Source organism: Orcinus orca, chromosome 19 (genome assembly GCF_937001465.1).
Source record: "Orcinus orca chromosome 19, mOrcOrc1.1, whole genome shotgun sequence".
NCBI classification, from domain to species: domain Eukaryota; kingdom Metazoa; phylum Chordata; class Mammalia; order Artiodactyla; family Delphinidae; genus Orcinus; species Orcinus orca.
The window spans coordinates 6,366,824-6,389,376 of NC_064577.1; the positions used below are offsets into that span (position 1 = coordinate 6,366,824).

Here is a 22,553-nt window from a genome sequence, read left to right on the forward strand (position 1 = left end):
AGCACTAGATTCTTCCTCAGCACATGAGATGCTCACACTTTGAGAGCTATGAGGGAATTAACTGGGACTGGCCAGGGGAGCTGATTCTCCTCCTCATCTCATGCTCACTTCAGGGCACATGTTCTTTCAGTTGAATGGCATGTCTCATTGCAGGCACTTTTAAGTTGTTCTTCCTGTCTGTCTCTCTCTCTCTCTCCGCACCCCTCCTTTTTTACCCATCCTCTTTTTCCTCTCTATCTCCTAAATCTAATTTCGATTTGAATTCAAATGTTAAATGTGTTGCTTATAGGGATTAAATGAGTTTATATATGTTTGTTCCTGCCATGTAGGAAGTACTATGTAAGTTAGTCATTAATGTAAGAGGCAATTTTGTCTAATGGTTAAAGACCCAGGAACCATACAACCTTGGTCTCAATTCTTATTCAGCCACTAACAAACTGTGTGACCCAGGACGTGTGACTTAAATTCTCTGTGCCTCAGTTTTCCTCCCCTGTAAAATGGGTGTGATAAAAATAGGACCCTTCTTATGTGATTGTTATAAAGATTAAGTAAGTTATACATAAGGTGCTTAGCATAGTACAATATAAGGGAAGTGTTTATTGGAGTATAACTATTGCTATGTGATGTCACTATACTTCAGGTAACTCAGAGAACTCAGTTTTGAGAAGTTCTAAAAATTACATGTGTTAGTTTAATTTCTCATCTCCTATCTCAATTCTTACTGGCATACAGTGATTACCCATAAGGCAAAAGGGCTGAATGATTGTCCTGTACAAAACCGAGAGCAATTGTAGTACTCACCTAGAGCCAAAATCATCATAAATAATGATATCACTACCTGTCTCCCAGAGTGACTGTGAGGATCAAACAAGACCTGTGTAAAATGTTTTATAAACTATAAGGTAACATGAAAATATAAGAGATTGCTGTTAATACCTATAATTTAAACAGAGGCTGACACTATTGTTACTACCAAGATTGCCCAGAGAAATAAAGACAAATAATTCATGAGTTTCCACAGCAACACTTTAGGAATCTGTTGGCAGGAACACCAGATCTCCAATTTTTTCTTAATATGTACACAATCCTCTGAGAGCACAGGTTTTTGAGAATTCACAGTAGTGTCCTTCATGTTTTCTAGTATTACATACAAAAAAACTACCCATGATGTTTGCTATACAACAACCTTGATGTTTCAGAGATAGGCTCTTGAAAAAAGATTATATGAGTGTTAAGGAATTTGTCATTAACATATAGATTTTATTTTCTGTAGTTGCTGGCATGAGATTAAGTATAATTTGTCTTTTTTAATAAAATGAAACAAATGAATTAATTTTTTTCTAGCTGCACTACTGCTGCCCTATTTCCTTAAAGATGTGTTGTCAATAGATGTAAGTCTATTCCGAGGGAAAATTATGATTTTACTGCAGGTTATTCAGCATTTTATATGACTCAGGGTCCCTGGTGGGAGGGATGGGGATTATTATGAACTTGCCCTTGAAATTAAGCAGTATTTCATTAAACTAGATTAAACTTTCCCCTGAATTCTTATTATAATGAAAGTTTTCTGAGTATTTGAATTATGCCAATGAAAATACCTGTGTTAGTCAGGATAGGCTAAGTTATGCTGCAGTAACAAATTAACCCTAAAGAATAGTGGTTTAACACAAGGATCTACTTCTCACTTACATGTGAGCAGGTAGCTCTGTTCCACATCATTATTCAAATCCCAGACTAACAGATGTTCTCCCCAGTTGCCATGTCAGAGGAAGGAAAAAGTGAAAGAATATGCATCCATTCTGCTTTGCTTTGTCTGAAAGTGACACCGTTAATTCTATCCATAACCCCTTGACTAGAACTATTCACATGGGCTAGTTAATGGCAAGCGAGCAGGGAAATGTGAAGAGCACAAGGATATTCAGTGAATGATGAATATCTCTGCTACAACCCCCAAACTCCTAAAGCAGTAAGATGTTCTCAGTCGCTTTCTGGTAGCTTTATCCTAATCCTTAGTCTCCAAGATACTGCAATGTAGAGGAAGGAGCATGGACTGTGGGGTCAAACTGCCTTGAGTTCAAATCCCAACTACACCTCCTGCTAGTTGTGTGAGTTTGAGCATGTTGTTTTGTTTCTCTAATCCTCAGTTTCCTCATCTGTAAAATGGGGATTCCAACACCTACCTGTTAGGGTTGTTGCAACAACAGGAAATTATGAGAGAGGTGGTTTGTCTTTATTATTCAACTTTTGCCCCTTCTGTGATAGCTTCTCTCCTACTCCAGGTCCCAGGCTTTGGATCAGCTTGGTATGAATTCCAGCTTAGTCCCTCTCTATTACTTAGTTAAGCATTCTGAGCCCAAGTGTCCTCATCATCAAAGTTGAGACAATCATGACTACTTTGTAGGGTTGTTCACAGGATCAAGTAATGCAGGTAAAGTCCTCAGCACAGCGCAGGCATACTTTGTTTTATTGCCCTTCGCTTTATTGAGCGTCACAGATATTGTGATTTTTACAAATTGAAGGCTTGTGGCAACCCTGCATCGAGCAAGTCTATTGGTGCCATTTTTCCAACAGCATTTGCACACTTTGTGTCTCTGTGTCACATTTTGGTAATTCTCACAATATTTCAAACTTTTTCATTATTATTATATTTGTTATGGTGATCTGTTATCAGTGATCTTTGATGTTACTTTTGTAATTGTTTTGGGGTGCCACAAACTGTGCCCATATGAGACAGCAAACAGTTGATAAGTGTTGAGTGTGTTCTGACTGCTCCATCGACCAAGCTGTTCCCCTGTTTCTCTCTCTCCTCAGGCCTCCCTATTCCCCGAGACACAACAGTATCGAAATTAGGCCAATTGATAACCCTACAGTGCCCTCGAAGTATTCAAATGAAGGGAGATGCGCGTGTCTCTTACTTTAAGCTTAACGAGGAAGGCATGTCAAAAACCAAGATAGGGGCTTCCCTGGTGGCGCAGTGGTTGAGAGTCCGCCTGCCAATGCAGGGGACACAGGTTCATGCCCTGGTCCGGGAAGATCCCACATGCCGCGGAGCGGCTGGGCCTGTGAGCCATGGCCGCTGAGCCTGCGCGTCCGGAGCCTGTGCTCTGCAAAGGGAGAGGCCACAACAGTGAGAGGCCCGCGTACCACAAAAAACAAAAAAGAAAACAAAACAAAAGATCAGAAACTGCTTGGAAATATTTCTAACGCTTTTGGGGATTATACTCATAATCTAATCTAAAGATTATGAACTAGCACAATCATTACTGGGGCCAACATTTCAAAATTCGCCAAAGCTAGCACCAGGAGAGTATTATACACATAAAATTGAGAAACAGATCAACTTTACTTCAGAAAATAACAGTCCTACAGAGTATTGCTCTCATTTAGCTAGTATAAGGGTCAATCTGTCTCACTGAGGCATGTATCTATCTTTGCGCTATTAACATCTTATCTGAAATGCTTTCCAGTTTTTTGGTACCTGTTGAAAACCTGTGCTCTATAAATGGAACAACAAAGCCTGGATGACAGCACATCTGTTTACAACATAGTTTACTGAATATTCGAAGCCCACTGTTGAGATCTATGGCTCAGAAGAAAAGATTCCTTTCAAAATATTGACAATGTTCATTGACAATGCACCTGGTCACCAAGAGCTCTAATGGAGATATACAATGAGATTAATGCTGTTTTCATGCCTGCTAACACAACATCCACTCTGCAGCCCATGGATCAAGGAGTAATTTCAACTTTCAAATCTTATTATTTAAGGAATACATTTCATAAGGCTATAGCTGCCATCGATAGTAATTCCTCTGATGCATCTGGGCAAAGTCAATTGAAAACCTTCTGGAAAGTAGTCACCATTCTAGATGCCACTAAGAACATTCATGATTCATGGGAAGAGATCAAAATATCAACATTAACGGGAATTTGGAAGAAGTTGATTCCAACCCTCATGGATGACTGAGGGGATCAAGACTTCAGTGGACAAAGTAACTGCAGATGTGGTGGAAATAGGAAGAGAACTAGAATTAGAAGTGGAGCCTGAAGATGTGATGAATTGCTGCAATCTCATAATAAAACTTTCATGGGTGAGGAGTTGCTCCTTATGGATGAGCAAAGAAAATGGTTTCTTGAGATGGAATCTACTCCTGGTGAAGATGCTATGAAGATTGTTGAAATGACAAGAAAGGATTTAGAACATTACATAAACTTAGTTGATAAAGCAGTGGCAGAGTTTGAGAGGATTGACTACAATTTTGAAAGAAGTTCTACTGCAGGTAAAATGCTATCAAACAGCATTGCCTGCTATGGAGAAGTCACTCGTGAAAGAAAGAATCAATTGATGTGGCACACTTCATTGTTCATTACTGCCTTATTTTAAGCAATGGCTACAGCCGCCCCAACCTTTCAGCAGCAATCATCCTGATCAGTCAGCAGCCAAGAACATTGAGGCAGGACCCTTCACCAGCAAAAAGATTACATACAACTCACTGAAGCCTCAGATGATGGTTAGCATTTTTCAGCAATAAAGTTTTGGGTTTTTTTCTCTGCTGCACCCCGCAGCATGTGGGAATCTTATGTCCCCCGACCAGGGATCGAACGCATACCCCCTGCATTGGCAGCCCAGAGTCGTAACCACTGGACTGCCAGGGAAGTCCCGGCAATAAAGTATATTTAAATTAAGGTATGTACATCGTTTCTAGACATAATGCTAGTGCACATTTAATAGACTACAGTGAAGTGTAAACCTAACTTTTATATGCACCGGGAAACCAAAAAAATTTGTTACCCACTTTTTTGAGATGTTTGCTTTATTGCAGTGTATCTGCAATATCTCTGAGGTATTTCTGCAGAACTAACTGTCCTCTGATTTGGTTCATCGTGATCATGCTTGAGCTTCGGGGAATAGTAGACTATGAGTGAAAATTACAAGAGCTGTTTCACAAAAATCTCCATGAAACAATGAAAGCCCAAGTCAACACCAGGTTTTAACTTACCTAACAGAGAATAACACATATTGGGGTGAGAATATTCTTCTACTCCTAGATATACAAGAGTTTTTTTAAAGTTTTTTTTTAAATTAGGAGGACTACACATAAAAATCCAGATTTCTGACTTCTCTTACAGAATCAGAAGACCTGTCCCCAGTGGTAACTATCAGCCCCCTTTTAGACATAGATGTGCTATTTGCCACATTCTCCACCACTCCCTATTGTTGTACATCTAGCCTGCTTCACTCATTGATCTGCTTGACCCCTGTAAGAATTTGACTTTATGACCCCTGGCTAATAGGTTCAGGAAAGTAGTCATGATCATGGTGATGAAAGGCGTAAAGTTGGTGAACTATTTGGTAATAGTTGTAAGCTATTTTCAATGATTCAAAAAGCCTGATTGCAATGATTATATTGTTAACCTCTAAAAAACTGCGCAGGTTAACTATAGTACGAGATTTATTTTCTTTTAAATGGAATTACATCAAGTGGGTAATTGTATTGTCATAAAAGAAGCTTAGACTGACAAGTAGGTATTATTGATAAATGTTTTTTAAATTGGGAAAACAGATAACTCTTATTTAATAAGTAAAATTTGTTTGATAGACCAGTTCTTTCAAAATATGGGGCCCAAGAAGGAGAAAAATAATAATTATGAAAGTTGTCCTTATTGATAAAAAGGTTGAGAGGGGAGCAACTGGATTTTTCTGTCACTTCTCCACTGGTATTTGTAGTCCAAAGGGTCAAAACCAGATGAGGGAATGTTGGAATTCCCCGTACCTCACAGTAGGTAGAGAAAACATTGGGGAAAGGTTATGGGGTGTCTTTATTTTTTAAATTTTATTATTTTTTAATTGAAGTATAGTTGATTTACATATGGGGTTTCTTTTGAATCCTGGAATTTCACATCTTTCTAAGACAGGCTCTAGGCTAACTTCTAAGTTTAAATAATAGACATAGTTTTAGTACAGACTCTGTTTCAAAACTGTAAGGCAAAATGAGAGGCAATGACTATTTATAATATTGCTGTGCTCTGTTAAAACTAGTTAAGGTTCCTTCTCTGTGCTAATGTACAAGGTCATTGTATTTAACAAGGGTGAAGAAACTCTTTCCTGATGACCTGTAATTCTCAAGGATATTTATATGTCCTAGAACAAAGCTGATTCATGACTCTGCTAGGCGGGGCAAAGGTATTACATTTTCAGTCTTTCTTGCCAACTCCTTTAGACATTAAACTATGTGGGAATCTTTTTAGGATCACAGAATTTTCAAGCTAAAATGAAAATGCATCTTAATCCTCCTCTTAATCCAACCTCCTTATTTTCCAAAGGCCCAAGAGAGGGAAAAGCACTTGCCCAAGGTAACACAGCCAAGACTGGAACTCAGATCTCCTGATTCCAAGTCCAATTAAAAAAGTTAAGTTTTTCTGTTTCCTCTTCCACTTTAAACTATCCCAACCCACCGTTTTTTAATTTCTCGTTTCCAGGGTTCTACTTAATTGTCTAACCTTTCAGATTTTCACAGTCCTCCTACCTTATCCTTACAGCATTTTCACAGGGCTTCCAAATTCTAATTTGAGAAATCCTGAATGAGGGAAATGATCTGAAGGCTTCCCCACAAAACCTACTAGGGCCTCCAAGAAGACAGAGAAATCTGTGAACCACAGTTTTTAATGGTCTCTCTCTCCATTTCATGCTGACGTTTCCAAGGAAGCAAAGAGGAGCCTAACAGGAGGATGTGTCTGTTCTTCTTAGAAACAAAAGACTGTTAAGATTTAATACATTCTGCTCATTTCTTCTCTTTGCTTCTAAGGCAATAAAGGGATTTTAACCACCTGTCTGACAGCAAGCAGCTCTCTCTCTTTCTCTTTCACTGTGGCACATTTAGCTCCTGCAACATTAGACAAAAAAATTTTTTTCTAAGATAGAGTGAGAGCACAGCAGAGACAATCAAGGGTGCTTCTGGCCAAGGCTGCCTCTCCCTATAACCCACCCCAGCTGTGTGGGAAACTGAAGCAGAGACTCTTACAGGGAAAAAAATGAAGAAAGAATGGAAGTGGGGAAAGTCAGCGATAAATAATAGGAGAGCTGCAATTTTAAATTAAGGTATATGAGAAGAGTACAGGCTGATTCATAATATCGCTGGATCTATGCAAGTGGCTATGCGAAAAGAACAAAGGATACTAGGAAACAAACATGCTATCCCCTGTCCCCTGCCGTTTTCATCTTCATCACCACACAAAACTCACAAAGTTTGTGACTGTCAACCACGATGAGAAAAATAAGGACATATGTTGTTTTTTATAATACTGAATTTTTTCCATTTAAAGGAATACTTTATATTCTGAGATTATATCCTTCCTTTTTTAGTCCTAGAACATTTCTTTTTTGAAATGACAGTGAAGGTAGATATAATTGATATTACTTATGTGTTTCCTTGGCAACTTTAGAAATTGATCCCTCTATGTTGCCCCCATCCCCCAGTTTTTTTTGGTAGTGTACTGATTTGTGAAACCCAAATGTCTGTTAATCTCCTATCTAGAAGAATACACACTAAATGTAAATGGTTACCAATCTTTTCAGGACAAATTTCAATTAATTGACATATCCTTCAAGGAGAAGACTTTAAAAATCTTATCTTTCAATCTTTACAGCTTTCTTCCTGAAAGTGTTCTTGCAAGTATATTAAATTAGTCATAATAACTACTTCTAAGTGCTTAATGAAACACTTCTTCATAACCTCTGACAATTTGACAGGAATGAACTTAGTAATAGCAATAAATACAGACGGGACTACATAAATCAAGGAGGTCCTGATGCAAAACTCTTGCCGTATTAGATGTCATCTTGGCTTTTTCATCTGAAATGAATCAAGAAATTAATTATAAAGGTGATCATAACGCTAAGAAAAAAAATCAAAACAAAATTCATACTCTTGGAAAGTATGCCTCTGTTCTTTTTAGCCACTGCCCGCTTCAGGTATGCTGGAGCCAACAGTCTAAAGGAAGCTCCAAAGAGGAGGCGGTATTTAGGATGAGGAATGTGGCTTCTGACCTAGTTGTGAAGGAGAATGCAGCAGTGGCTTCCTCCAGGGTAAGCTCTCTCAGACATTTACATTGTGTGGCGATAAAAGGCAGTTTGCACAAGAATTAGCCTGAAATTGCTTAAAGAAAAAGCAGGCTCAAGACCAAAGGTGTGGTCAGTTCCAAGCAACCTTCCAACCTAGCCTCACCTGTCTTCCTCTAAAGGGGAGGCAGATTCTCCTCCACCCTCCATTCTCCTCTGAACCACTTCACCTTCTAGCACCTTCCATCTCAGGAGGAGTTTGCCCAGGATGGGCTTTATGATGCGCACCACTGACTGCTACCCATCTGCTTATGGAAAATCGTTGACCCCAGCCCAGAGTACTTACAGAGCTGTTCTGCTTTGAAGATCTGTATCCTTTACGCAGAGCTAAAAGCAAACAGGACAAGGGCAATGAATTTGCCTGTTTTGCTAAGGCCCATGAATAAACATTTTGAATGCATCAAGGTGGCTCAAGGGACCGGAAACCCAAATGTCTGTTAATCATCTATGTAGAAAAATACATACCAATACAGAGGTGGCTGGGAATACAGCCACCTCTGCACTGGTCGAGGTCTTATTTCTTTGACCACATTAATCATTTTTATTTAACCTAAGAAAAGGTAATTCCACACTGGCCTTTCCTTAGAGGCTTTCTGCCACATTTGCCTGCCTTTGGCACTGGATTAACTGGTGGAGTCAAATGCATAGCATTAACCTATGCATGCAGGTCCTCTGCATCATGCTAACCAGCAAGGTTAACCATTCAACAATTCAAACTCCAGCCCACCACAACCAGGGCATGTGGCTGTACTCAAGAGGTGAGCAGTAAGTGCCGTGTTTTTCACACAGATCTCTGAATCCAGAGCAGATGCGCCTCTATATTTATTTATTTATTGTACCAAAGGAACCATAGCAACAATAAAGAGAAATTTAAAAGGAAGAAAAATCAGCACCTACTTCTAACACCACAGCTATTTTCATTCAGGTCTTGTCCACATGCACTTCTATCCTTCTACTCTATTCTTCGTAAAGCTGTACTCATAATAGATGTACAATTTTATTCCCTTAAGCAACTTCCATTTTAGATCTCATGGGAGAGAGACCAGATCGTTCAAGTATGGTTCCTAATTCTATAGTCACTTATATAGCCAGTTCTCTGCTTTTGTTTAGATGACTTTTTAGCTTAGAATACTTAGATACCTTCATCATTCTTTTTCTTCTGGCAATCAGTCCAAATAACAAGGTCAGAAAGACCACAATACATGCAGCAATAATGGGTTCTATTGGTACAGATGAAGCTTTATCTGTTGGAAGTGCAAACACAGGAAACGAGAAAGTTAACATTTATATGCTTCTAATTTATGTACTTCTAGTATGTCCCAGCCACGGTGCCTTGCACTTAACATTTTTCCTCTTAATTAAATTCTCCAAACAGTCCTGAAGAATTTTATTATCATTCTTTTTTATAGGCGAGGAACCGGGGGCTTTGAGTTTACTTGTCCAAAGTCACAGAACTAGTAACTAGCAGAGACAGGCTTTGAATCCACTCCTCTTTGGAAGGATAATTTATTGTAATATGAATAACTCCCCAAAGTCAGATCATTTTGTGCTTGATCCATAATTTTTGCCATGCGGAAAGCAGAAGTAAGCTGAAATCAATGCTTTTTCCTGCCATTTGAAAAGCCCGAAAGATGTTGGGAGGTATCCTCGAAGGAGAAAGAGAGGCAGGAAGGTTTTAAGAGGAAGAAGAGAAAAGGTGAGGAAGCTGCTGGACTAAGGAGGGAGGAACAGTGGGACCCTTGTAGCTGTGCTGTGATTGTGCCCCAGGTAGGTGACAAGACATTATACAGGGTGATTGCATAGTGCCTGCCCCTAGGAAAGTAGAACTCTAAGCATCAGCCTTCCCAATCTTGGCAAAGATTTTTATCTTTCCCTAAATGATATGGAAGAACAGAGAGTCTACTTCTAATTTGGGCTAGGAAGACACCAGCCACCTAGAAGTGAAAGCCCATTCCCTTGTTTTGTGAACACCAGGTAAGCTCAGAGCCATTTTGTACTATAGGTGCAGTCCCTGTGCTTGTAAGCTTTCCAAGAGCCTATGAAAATATTTGAGACTGGAAAAAAAAGTATTGGCTCCAAAATATGAAAATAAAGTGGCAAAGTTAATCAAAATGCATAAATGTTTAAGCATCTATAAAATGTAACTTTGTGTCGACTATCACCGAACTGTTAAATAATAATAATAACATTTAAAACTTAAGAACCAAATTAATAACTTATTTATAGAAAAATTTAAAATGTATGCAAGTTTTAAATACCCTTTCAAATTTTTACAGCCAAAAAGTATACTTAATACTTCATGTTAATATATTTGATATGGGGTGAAACGTACAAAAGTAAGAGTGCTAAGGTCAACAAAGGTATTTAAATGACTCTGTCTAAGCTCCTGGATTCTGATGACACCCTAGGAGGGAAAGGGGCTCCAATCATGGCTAAGATAAAATTTTTGGAATTTATAGGAAATAAAGAGTGTGCTATTTATTGTATAATTGAGTTTGTAGAGTGAATGAAATCAATAGATTTTTGCTAAATGACTACTGTGTGTTAGGTGCTGTTCTTAGCCCTGAAAAAATAGGACAGGCATGGAGGGCTCCTGTGTCTGAGGAGCTCATATTCTAGTGGGAGAGACTGACATTAAAAAAAAAAACTACCGCAGATTGAGATAGTGTTGTAAAGGACAAAGTGTTACGAGATAGTATATGAAGGGTGAAAGGAAGAGAGAAGGGGAAGAGAAGACTTTTGATTAATCTAATTTCAAAGCCCAAGCCCTATTTGCCTCAAGATTATGAAATGGGGTTTATCCCTCCATAATTGTATGACACACTATTTACCTTTCAACTGTTGTCTTCTCCATTATGTGTCCGGCTCAGGATAATTTTAGGGAGTAGATTAAGCATTCTTTACTTTTGCTCTCTTTTGGCTGTTGCTAAAAATTATTCTCATGACGGTGTGGGTGACACCAACCCTCTGGAGAAGCTCTTCTCAATGGGATTTCTTTCTTTCTTCTTTTTTTTTTTAATATTTATTTATTTGGCTGCACTGGGTCTTAGTTGCGGCATGTGGGATCTTTAGTTGCAGCATGTGGGATCTAGTTCCCCGACCAGGGATTGAACCCGGGCCCCCTGCATTGGCAGCACAGAGTCTTAGCCACTGGACCACCAGGAAAGTCCCTGGGACTTCTTGTAAACCCTGACTCTGTAATAGCCAGCCCTGGGACACACCAAAGGGCATCCTACTGGGGACCCCATGAACTTATAGTGCCAAGGAAAGATGTCAAAATGAAGGAGAGGCAAAGGTGGTATAGTTGGGGGAAAAAATCAGAACTCAGTCACAGATCAGAATATTTTTACCAAGCTGAATAAAATGAAGCCACACGTGACAGCTTTCACTCCATAAACAAACTGAAATAAACTGCCTGACCCACTGGCTCACTTTGGATTCCAAGTTTCTGTTGAAAGTGAGTTTGGAAAGTGTAACTGCATCTCTTCCCTTTACTCTCTTATTTATAACCAGATCTGGTATTTCCCCCCAACGCAACCCAGCCCATATTCATTACGGTAAAATAATCTCAACACGTGGCTAAAATCTTGTGCTCAAGAAAAGATCCGTGATGTCATTTCTCACTTTGCACAGCCTCATTTATAAACTACCCCACTGAGCGGTGAAGCTGGGAGAGCTCATGGCAAACCTGGCATTTAGCCTGAGCACCAGCATCGGAGTGCTTATGCTCCTAAGGCAGCCAATAGCCAGGCAAGTAATAACGCAGGAAGAAATGAGAAAAACCAGTTGGTTTGGAAGAGCTCAACCCCAAACAGGATTCTGCCCATGAAAGCTAATTTGCCAAGCTGGCATCCTGCTTGCCACACAAGCTGTATGTTTAATGTGACATAGAGCAATTATGATTCTTTCTTAACCAAGAGTTTGTGGGTTTGGTGGGTTTCTTTGTTTGTTTTTCTTTCTTTTTTTTTCTTTTTTTTTTTTTGCGGTACACGGGGCTCTCACTGTTGTGGCTTCTCGCGTTGCGGAGCACAGGCTCCGGACGCGCAGGCTCAGCGGCCATGGCGCACGGGCCCAGCCGCTCCGCGGCATGTGGGATCCTCCCGGACCGGGGCACGAACCCGTGTCCCCTCCATCAGCAGGCGGACTCTCAACCACTGCGCCACCAGGGAAGCCCGTGGGTTTGGTTTTTAAAGCAAGTAGCCCCTGGGCATACTGTCACTGTTCTGCAGGAGAAATTACTGAACGCACCAGTAATCACAGTGATGGGCATTCAACTGGCAGCCCTTCCTACCCACCAGCCACTCTATTGGTACAGTAATAAGAAGCCCTATGGTCACATGTCCAGCGCTTCTGGCTGGGGTTCAATTGGCTTCCTGAGGACTGGCAAGAAAGGCAATGAGTGGCACAGAGAGGCAAATGACAAAGTGAATGATGTTCTAACAAGATGTGGGAGCCTCAGCTTGTCCGGCTGCTTCTAGCATCCTGGCCCCAGACCAGGAAATGTGTGCGTGAGCATTAGCTGCATCTGCCCCTCCAGGTATCTCGCCTTCCTCTTTCTGTATGAGTGAGAAATAAGAGGAGGGAAAGACACGTGGAGCTTCTTTTGTTCCTTGTTATTGCAGAGATCATAAACCTGGGTAGAAGAAGCATGAAGCCAAGAGAAAGAAGCTGTTTCCCCCATTCTCCCTCACTCACTTTTCTGATTAGCCTATAGGTTACAATTTCAGAGTTAGGAGTGATTTTATAGATCTATTTTCTTATCTAGTCAGTATATTTTTCCTCTATGTGTTTATGACTTCTCTTCCGTTAGTCACTAAGCTGTTAACTCAAAAGTCCAGTTCCGGATTTCCCTGGTGGCGCAGTGGTTAAGAATCCGCCTGCCCATGCAGGGAACATGGGTTCCAACCCTAGTCCGGGAAGATCCCACATGCCGAGGAGCAACTAAGCCCGTGTGCCACGACTACCGAGCCTGCGCTCTAGAGCCTGCAAGCCACAACTACTGAGTCCGCGTGCCACAACTACTGAAGCCTGCGCGCCTAGGGCCTGTGCTCCACAACAAGAGAAGCCACCGCAATGAGAAGCCCACGCACCGCAACGAAGAGTAGCCCCCGCTCGCCGCAACTAGAGAAAGCCCGTGCGCAGCAATGAAGACCCAACGCAGGCAAATAAAAAAAAAAAAAGTCCAGTTCCTACAAACCTTGTTGCCTAGGAAAATTCATGGAAATACTCCTCCATAAAAGCCAACCAGAACTGTCTTCTACTACTTGATTCTAGAAAAGGACCTTTGCTCAAAAAGCAGTATCCTATATGGAATGGGAATAATTCCCCTAAAAGAAACAACTAGAATTCCTTGGATCGAGATAATTCTCCAAAGAAAATCCTAGCTACTAATCATAATTGTCATCATCATTAGTTGTCACAGAAAATATTTACTGAGCATCTCTCTGAGTTTTGTACTATGCTAGATATTACTTAAAAAAAGAGTTACCTTTGTGGATGGACCGCAAAAGTATTACGCTCTCTGTCGATTTGACAGAGAAAGACAAATACTGTATGTTATCACTTATATGTGGAAAAGAAAAATGAATGTATAAAACAAAACAGAAACAGACTCACAGATATAGAAAACAAACTAGTGGATACCAGTGAGGAGAGGGAAGGAGGGAGGGGCAAGATAGGGCTATAGGATTATGAGATACAAACTCTGTGTGTAAGCAACAAGGATATATTGTACAACACAGGGAAATATAGCCATTGTTTTGTAATAATGTGAAAGGGAGTATAATCTATAAAAATATTAAATCACTATGCTGTACACCTGAAACTAACATAATATGGTAAATCAACTATATTTCAGTAAATAAACAATAGAGTTACCTTTGACAATAAGGTGAAAGTCCTTGGTCTTCGTTTCTATAAGTGAATTTGCAATACAGCTGTAGGTTCCATTGTCAGATTTCTTGACTTTGGTGATTGACAGTTGAAGATACTCACTTGTCTGTTGGATTTGGTGATGGTTTTTCTCTAAATTCAAGAAGCCACTGTTTTTGTACCACATCATTTGAGGCTGGGGGTTGGATTTCACATTGCAAACCAACTTCACATCACTGCCTTCCTCAGCTGTTTGGAAGTCGTTTCCACTTAGGAGAGGAGGAACTGCAAGACGCAAGCATTTAAGTTTAATTAGCAGATAAGCAGTAGTTTATTGCCAGTGTTCAAGATGTCCCTTCAGTCTATCTCATGTAGTCATTCATTTATTTGACAAAAATTTATTGAGTACCTACTGTATGGCAAGCACTGGGCTAGGAACCAGGGGTACAATGGTAAATAACATACATCCAGTTTCAAACTTAATAGCACTTTTAATGTGGTGGGGAAGACAAACCATGAAACAAATGTATATAATAATGAATCTGTATTAAGTAGACAATTTGTAACACATGGAACAATAACCATACTTGTCCTGGCCAGAGATTTACCAACGCATATTTGCATTTCCTCAATGATCTTCTAGAAATAATGTCCTTCTATCAGAAGGCACTCCAGTCGTGGCAACTCTGGCATCCATGGAAGGTGAGCATAACCTTGAGTCCCACTCAACCTTCTGTGTGAGCAACTTCTTATTCCCGTCATGATAAGGACATCTGTAGACCCATAGATTGTCAAACACATTTATCTTCACCAAATGATTCCAACCCTTACTACCGCCAGGGCTTTCCAACATCTAGGGGGAGAGATGGCTGAACTGACTCTCCCCTCTTCTCCATGCTCCTTGCATTTTTTTGGCCAAGCTACAGAAGAGTAATAAAATGCATGAAAAGTGGGCAGTAGGAAAGAGATAGACGCAGAGAAGGAGGGAAAAAAGGAGCTTGTATAATCTGCACACTGAATAATTAGACCCTGAGTAGGCTGTGCTATTAATAGCTCTCTCAGAAGAATGACATTTTATTGCTCTTTGGAATGTGTTTGAATTCTGTATTCATGTCCAACAAGAATGTTATATGGTATTCAGATAGTTGTTCCTTTTTATTTAACTATTTAAAATTAATTTTTAAGCATATCGGCTCTACATGAGCATTCCCTTTTAAAAGTATTAGTACATTTCAGATAAAGTTAAGGTCCTCCTTGACTCCATCCTGGTCACTTCCTGACTCCCCAGAGACACCCAGTGCTATGAGTTTGATGTAAATACTTGCAGATCTTTTTTTTTTTAAATAGTATTTTAAAAATACATATGATATTCCCATAGGAAATATATTGTATTGTTCTAGGAGGGTGAGAAGTGTTTACATAAAAGACTTCACTCTCTCAACAATTGCACGCTTTGAGATATATTCATGTTGAACCACAGAATTCCAGCTCATTGCTTTTAGAGTGCTATAGTATAATATATGACTCTTTAATTATTTTATTTTGATGGGCATCAGGTTATTTTCATTTTAAAATGCTAAACAGTGCTTCAATAAACATCCTTGTAAAAAAAAGTATGGGCTCAGGACAGAACCCTGTGTAGTGACTATATTCTAAAGACTAAAAGCAAAAACAAGGAGAAAAATGTGACCAGATGTTTAGCAAATATTTAAATAAAATCTAAAAGGAAAAGTCCAAAAAAATCCTTGTATATGTCTCTTTATGCATGTGTGCACGTATTTCTCTAAGGTTAACATCTCAAAGCAGAAACGCTGGGTCATAGGGTAGGTGCACTTTAAATTTTGATAGATATTGCGAAAGAGGTGGTCTCAATTTATACTTTCAGCAACAACGTTATAAAAGAAGTTTCTGCACACCCTCCTCAAATTGTGTATTATCAAGTTTCCATTGAGTTCTTGGTCTGCCATTTATAACAATAATCCATAATACACAAGATTGTACATGATATTCTTGTCACTTTATGACCTTATCTTAATTTATTGATTGATGAGTTTGTGTCAATTATTGTCACTATGAATCACTGACCAATTGGTTTTTTTTTCTATATATGTGCAACGATGATAATATTAAATGTGGAATCAGGCTGGGAAACTGAAAATCATTTTTTTAAGCCACTGAATCATATTATCGGCATTTCTACTGCGTCTCTCTTAAGAAGGTTACAGTGGGAAGAGCACTAGATTAGGAGCCTGGGGATTTGTTTTCTGTTCTCAGTTCCAGATGTGATAATTAGGGCCTTCATGCTGGGCCTCAGTTTTCTTGTCTGTCATTTTATAAGGATTACAAAACCTCCAAGGTATGCTGATTGTCTTGGATTCTAACAAAGTTGACAAGAGATAGCTTGTTAAAAATCACATTTTATCAATTCATAGGAAATAAAAAGCAAAGCTCCTTTGCCCAGAAACATGTAAGTGATTCACTCTGGAAGCCCAAGCTGCAGGATACCAGCAGATTCCAGTACTGGATTCCTTGGCATTTTCCCCACCCTTTTATCTCAGGAACAATGGCATCAATTTTTCACAGAAAAGTTTGCTGAGCTCATGGGATCAAATGGCTTTGACATTTTATTACTAGGTTCCAAGTCCAGAGCTCTTTCTACCAGACCACACCATATTATCACCCTTACTCACATCACCCCTCACCACACTATCCACACCCCCCTCACGTAGAACCAGTTTTCCACCCAAACCACCTACGTGATCACCTCCGTAGACTCATTCAAAGGATGACTAACCTCAGATAGTTCCACCAATGGCTTACCAGTACCTGGAACCCAAATATCAAAGAGCTTCACCTTTGAGGGTTTAAGGTGATGTTAAAAGATTGCCAATGAATATCTTTCTAAGTAGAACACAAAAGCTAGAAAAACGTTTAAGAAAGAAAAGATTGGTAATTTTAAATACACAAACATGTAAAATTTCAATATGGCAAAAAAAAAAAGAACTATTTTAAAATGTCAAAAATAAATAGATGAGGGGCTTCCCTGGTGGCGCAGTGGTTGAGAGTCTGCCTGCCGATGCAGGGGACACGGGTTCGTGCCCTGGTCCGGGAAGATCCCACATGCTGCGGAGCGGATGGGCCCGTGAGCCATGGCCACTGAGGCTGCGCGTCCGGAGCCTGTGCTCTGCGACGGGAGAGGCCACAACAGTGAAAGGCCCGCGTACCGCAAAAAAATAAAAAATAAAAAAATAAAAATAAAATAAATAGACGAAATACTTATCATTCAAAATGACAAAAGGCTAATTTCCTTAATGTACAAAGCGCTTATACAAATCAATAAGAAAAAGGCAAATAACCTAATAGAAAAATGGGTAAAGGACATGAGCAAGCATTTTGCAGACAAGAACCATGAAAAGCTAATGCATTTATGAAAAGGTGAACACCCTCATTCCTGATTTAGAAAATGAAAATAAAATTTCAAGTCAGGCTGGCAGATTCTTAGAGCTTGAGGATACTCAGGCTCATGAGGGTGTGGGAAACAGGCACCCTCATGCAATGTTGTGGGATCATAAATAGGGCAATTGGGCAGTATCAAGCAAATGTTAAAATACACATACTCTTTAGACCCAGATTTCATCTACCACTTAGTGTAGTACAGACAACACAGACTAACTAGCAGTTTCTTTCCCCTCACTCACAAATGACATTCAGCACCACTGAGATGGATGTCGACTGATTCCTCCTCAGCTTGCAGGTAAAGGTGATGCCGTTGTCATTTTCACTGATGGAAGTGACACAGACAGAGCTTGAGTTGATCTTGTTTGCAGATTTCAAATCCACTCTCCCATCTTCGCGGTACCAGAGAAGTTCTTCTTCTCTGGTATGGTTTTGAACAGCACAGTTCAGAGATTCTTCGAGGCCAGGCTCAGTGTCCAGAATATAGTTTTCAGTTTTACCATTCACAGTTAAAACAGAACCTGGGAGTGCAGGAGGAAACTATTAAGATAGAGTGAACAATCTAAATGACCATAATTAGAGAATTGGTTAAATATGTTACATCGGTACAATGAAATGCTCTGCAATGATTAAAAATAGTCATATTGAGCTATGCAATTTTACAAGGAAAAGATTGAAAAAGGATTATTAATTTAAAAAAGGAAAAGGTTAAAAAATGAGGGTTACCAAATTTTGCTGCACATTGGAATCATCTGGGGATCTTCAAAAACGTACTGATGCCTGGCTCCCACCCCCAGACGTTCTGACTAATTAATATTAGTGTAACCTGGGCACTGGGGTTTTAAAAATGCTCCCAGGTGATTCTAGTATGCAGAGAAGTTTGAGAACCACTGGGTTAGAGAACAATATGTATGGAATTACCCCATCTATACATACAAACACACACACACACATACATGCACACACATATATATATGTATACATATATATATATGGACAAGTCTTGGGAAAATCCTATCTATATATTGACTAGGATGGATAAAAATAGAGAAAACAGTGGAGAAATAGTTACCAGATCTAAATTGTTTATTTCAAGTGCTTGGAAATAGCATAGTAAGGGGATGGGAGTGGGGAAATACAAAGGAGAAAGAAAGAGCAAAATGGAAAAATATTTAAGACATAATATTAGGTGAATAGGCAGAATGTAAAGTACGTCTCTAACAATTCCTATAAATATATAAAAATTGAATATGCATATGGGCAAAAGCTACTTTGAAAACATTTTTGATTAGATGATGGGATTATAGACAAATTTGGTTTTGTATATCTGATGTTTCGCTATTATACTGACAGTGTAGTAAAATAAGATGTTTAAACATCTGTGGTTTGTGTGGTAAAGCTGTTGTTGTGGGGTGGATGATCAGGATATATAGCAGTTAATTTTTACCTCTGATTTTTAGAAATCCATTGTAACATACCTAAATTTCAGTTTGTACTTTCCTCATTTAGAAGCAAGTAACAAAGCTAAAAAATGACTTTAGCTGCCACAAACTTGCCCCCAGTGTATCGTTTGTTAATATATTCTGTAAATGCGTTAACTTTTCCTGTAAAAAGCATGAACTACTGGTGATTGCTGCCTAGCATTTTTTTAAAACCTGGAAGAATATACATCAAAACGTTGAGTGGTTATCTCTTGATGATGGGATTTGGGGGGATTTTTACTTTTCTTTATTCTTTTATATATTTCCTAACTTATATTACAGTGACTGCTTATCACTTTTTGAATCAAGAAGGAAAAAGGTATTTCCAGGTTGGGGTGGGGAGCAAACATAGAAAAGATTTTCGTGTATGTTGTATGCTCAGATAAAGAGCAGAGGTTTATTTTAGGTATGATTAGTAATGAAATGCATTAAAATGTAGGAAAATTCTGGCTGTGGCTCTGGAGAGAATAAAATACTTCAACCCTGTCTTATAATATCAGAACCATAAAAATATTTTTCCACTTAATTTTTCACTATTTTATCTGACTTCTGTACTCTGAGCCATACCAACTGTGTAATCATTCCAGTTTGGATTCTGTATTTTCCCAAAGCCCCCAATCATTTTATAATCTGAAATTTTCTTTATTTAAAAAGAAGCCCAAAAGTATTAACTTACTTGTCATCTCATGTGGCAGAAATAAAATCACTAAGAGAAGAAATCTGTACATTTGCATTAGGCTGCTGGTCTTCCATGCCATGTTTAATGAATTTAAGTCTGATCTGCTGGGGGAAAAAGAGTGCATTTGGTTCTGCACTTTGGTCTACACTGAGCTTATGAACCTCCTCTTGTCTATTATATATTTAAAATAAAGTCCCAGATGAGTCATCCCAGTTATAATGGTACTATTTCTAGTTTTTAATTAAACAATCTTGTTCTGACTACTAAGTTCAAAGTACTTCTAGTATTAGGTTTCTGTTTTTTTTTTTTTTTTTTTGCGATACACGGGCCTCTCACTGTTGCGGCCTCTCCCGTTGCAGAGCACAGGCTCCGGACGCGCAGGCTCAGCGACCATGGCTCACGGGCCCAGCCGCTTCGCGGCATGTGGGATCTTCCCGGACCTGGGCACGAACCCGTGTCCCCTGCATCGGCAGGCGGACTCTCAACCACTGCGCCACCAGGGAAGCCCGTATTAGGGGTTTTTTAAAAGACAGCAAAAAACGAAACCACAAGGAAATAGGCCATAAAACAGAGGGTAGCTACAGAGCAGCCCCGGGGAAGGTGAAACCAGTCTTCCCTAGAGACATTGATAGAATGTCATTTTAACAGTAAGAAAAGTGAAATTTCCTTTCTGCTCAGATAGCCTCTGCTGAACAAAGTAATTCTTGTCTTGAAAGCCTCTCTTGGGTCATTTTTCATAAAGTTGCTCTCTGCTAATAGAGGATTTTTGAAACTGTTCCAAATCACATAGATTCAAATGGTTTGTACCTTAGAAAAGACTCAATTCGAACACGGCCTCTAGTCTTTTTTTTAAGATTTATTTATTATTTATTTATTTAATTTATTTTTGGCTGTGTCGGGTCTTAGTTGCAGCACATGGGATCCTTGTTGTGGTGCGTGGGCTTCTCTCTAGTTGTGGTGCGCAAGCTTAGTTGCCCCATGGCATGTGGGATTTTAGTCCCCTGACCAAGGACTGAACTCGCATTCCCTGCATTGTAAGGCAGATTCTTTACCACTGGACCACCAGTGAAGTCCCAGCCTCAAGCTTTAAACCACATTAATCTCTGCTTTCCCCCTTCCCTCCACCCCTCATAACACTCTTCCCCCTTGACTCAGTATAGGCTAAAAAGAATAAATAACAAAGGCCTCTTTTCTCCCTTCTTCTGCACTTTTCCTGCTGCCATCTCTCTCCCAAAGATATTCCCTGCTTCCATCTGGGAGAAACATGTACTTATTACTTCCTTTTAGGAGTATCACTATAAATACAATAGAAACACATATGGAATGTTTTCTAAGCAACAGGCAGTGTGCTAAACACTTTACATACATTATTTCAATCTCAGTTAAGCCCCTAACAAGCTTCTTGAGGTCATTTCTAAAGGTTTTGAGAGATTATATAATTTGACCAAATGTCAAATTACATGATCTGTAAATGTCAGGGTGACGATTCTAACCCAGGACTCCTAAAGCAATGTTCTTCACCATGCTGCTGCCTAGGTAAACATTATCTCCCTTAAAGAAACTGCTGTTAATCCCTTCCTGTCCCTGTCCACTCCAAAGACCTCAGCAACTTGGAGTTTTGTCCTCTTAACACAAATATAAAACTTCAAGAGCTGGAACATACCTATGACTTTTGGGGGCTGGCTCTGCTCCTCCCCATGCCAGGCCTGTCCTGCCAGGAGCAAGTTTCATTCCTGCCAGGCTCACTCTTTCTGGCTGGCATGTCTTCATCAATCTTTCAGTAAGATGCTATTAGAAATAATATTGATTCTTTTATAATTTAAAAATTTTGTCAGTAAGATTTCCAATACAGCACTGTTAACAGTGATGATTTCAGAATTTGGTCATTAATAGAGTTTTCTCAAGCACTATCCACTGTAGATGCTTAGTAAACAGTGGGAGTGTGGGCTTCTTAGCAGACCTCACCCTACCCTATTAAGGAGGATGATTGCTATCTCCCTTTCTCTTCCACCCCATTAAGACAACAACTTTTCAAAAGGAATTTCTCTCACTTGATTTGTTTTTAATTTTCATGACTCTTTACTTTCTATACAAGACAAAGTCTTACCGCTTACCCACTGAGCTCTGAAAGCTGACTTCCTTGGCCAATCGTTCCTCCATCTGGGAACCCTGAATCCTTTTCCTGTTACCATCTTTATAATACTTGAATTTGAACACTTTATGACAGTAGGGTCAAGTAAATAATGTACATTGGGTTCAAAGTCTGTTTCTCTTTGTGGATTCTTAGAGAAGAGAGTAATTGGGAAAGGCATCTTCTTAAGATCCAAGTTTTTCTGTGTACTTAAGTTACTGGGTGGGGCCAGGTATTACTATCAAGGATGTAATTGTTCCAAGAAAGCCTGACCTTGTGCAAAAATTGTAGCACACCTCACTGAGAGTTGTCATGCTCAAGTTAGAAGGCTGTGCTTGATAATCTGACAGCCTGAGAATTGTGATAGGGCAAGTCTGAGGGGAGTCTGATTTTCATAGCGGCTGAAACACTGGAAGATTCCACACAACTTAAATAATGCTGGAAAAATATTACTTACCACTGGCAACCCAAGTGTAGTATATAAGCTGTGCTAAGACAGGCATGGCAGGGGAAAGTTTTATCCCTTTGAGGCTCTCAACTGACTGAGAATCCTTGCTTTACACTTTCAAGAATTAGTAATTTGAAGATAACATTTTTATTTATTTATTTATTATTTATTTATTTATTTATTATACAGCAGTTTCTTATTAGTCATCAATTTTATACACATCAGTGTATACATGCCAATCCCACTCTCCCAATTCAGCACACCACCATCCCCACCCTCCCACGGCTTTCCCCCCTTGGTGTCCATATGTTTGTTCTCTACATCTGTGTCTCAATTTCTGCCCTGCAAACTGGTTCATCTGTACCATT

At 39.4% G+C, this 22,553-nt stretch overlaps 1 protein-coding gene and 1 long non-coding RNA gene across 5 annotated transcripts in view; one reads left to right on the forward strand and one right to left on the reverse strand.

The window, feature by feature from the left end:
• Positions 1-22,553, forward strand: part of LOC117200407 (uncharacterized) — a 38,121-nt gene that overhangs the window by 8,793 nt on the left and 6,775 nt on the right. For 2 of the 4 annotated variants that reach the window (XR_007473362.1, XR_004481957.2), the window contains exon 3: positions 3,468-4,687. This is a non-coding gene — a long non-coding RNA (uncharacterized LOC117200407). Of the gene's footprint in view, positions 1-3,467; positions 4,688-7,956; positions 11,686-12,937; positions 13,316-22,553 lie in introns of those variants that run through there. The other 2 variants (XR_007473361.1, XR_007473360.1) reach the window with 2 other exon arrangements.
• TMIGD1 (transmembrane and immunoglobulin domain containing 1) lies at positions 9,200-22,001 on the reverse strand. Its single transcript, XM_033423310.2, has 5 exons — positions 21,270-22,001; positions 19,604-19,707; positions 17,689-17,967; positions 13,997-14,275; positions 9,200-9,363 (listed from the first exon to the last, which is right to left on the reverse strand). The coding sequence occupies exons 1-5, from the start codon at positions 21,374-21,376 to the stop codon at positions 9,200-9,202; spliced, it is 933 nt and encodes a 310-aa protein (XP_033279201.2). The 5' UTR covers positions 21,377-22,001.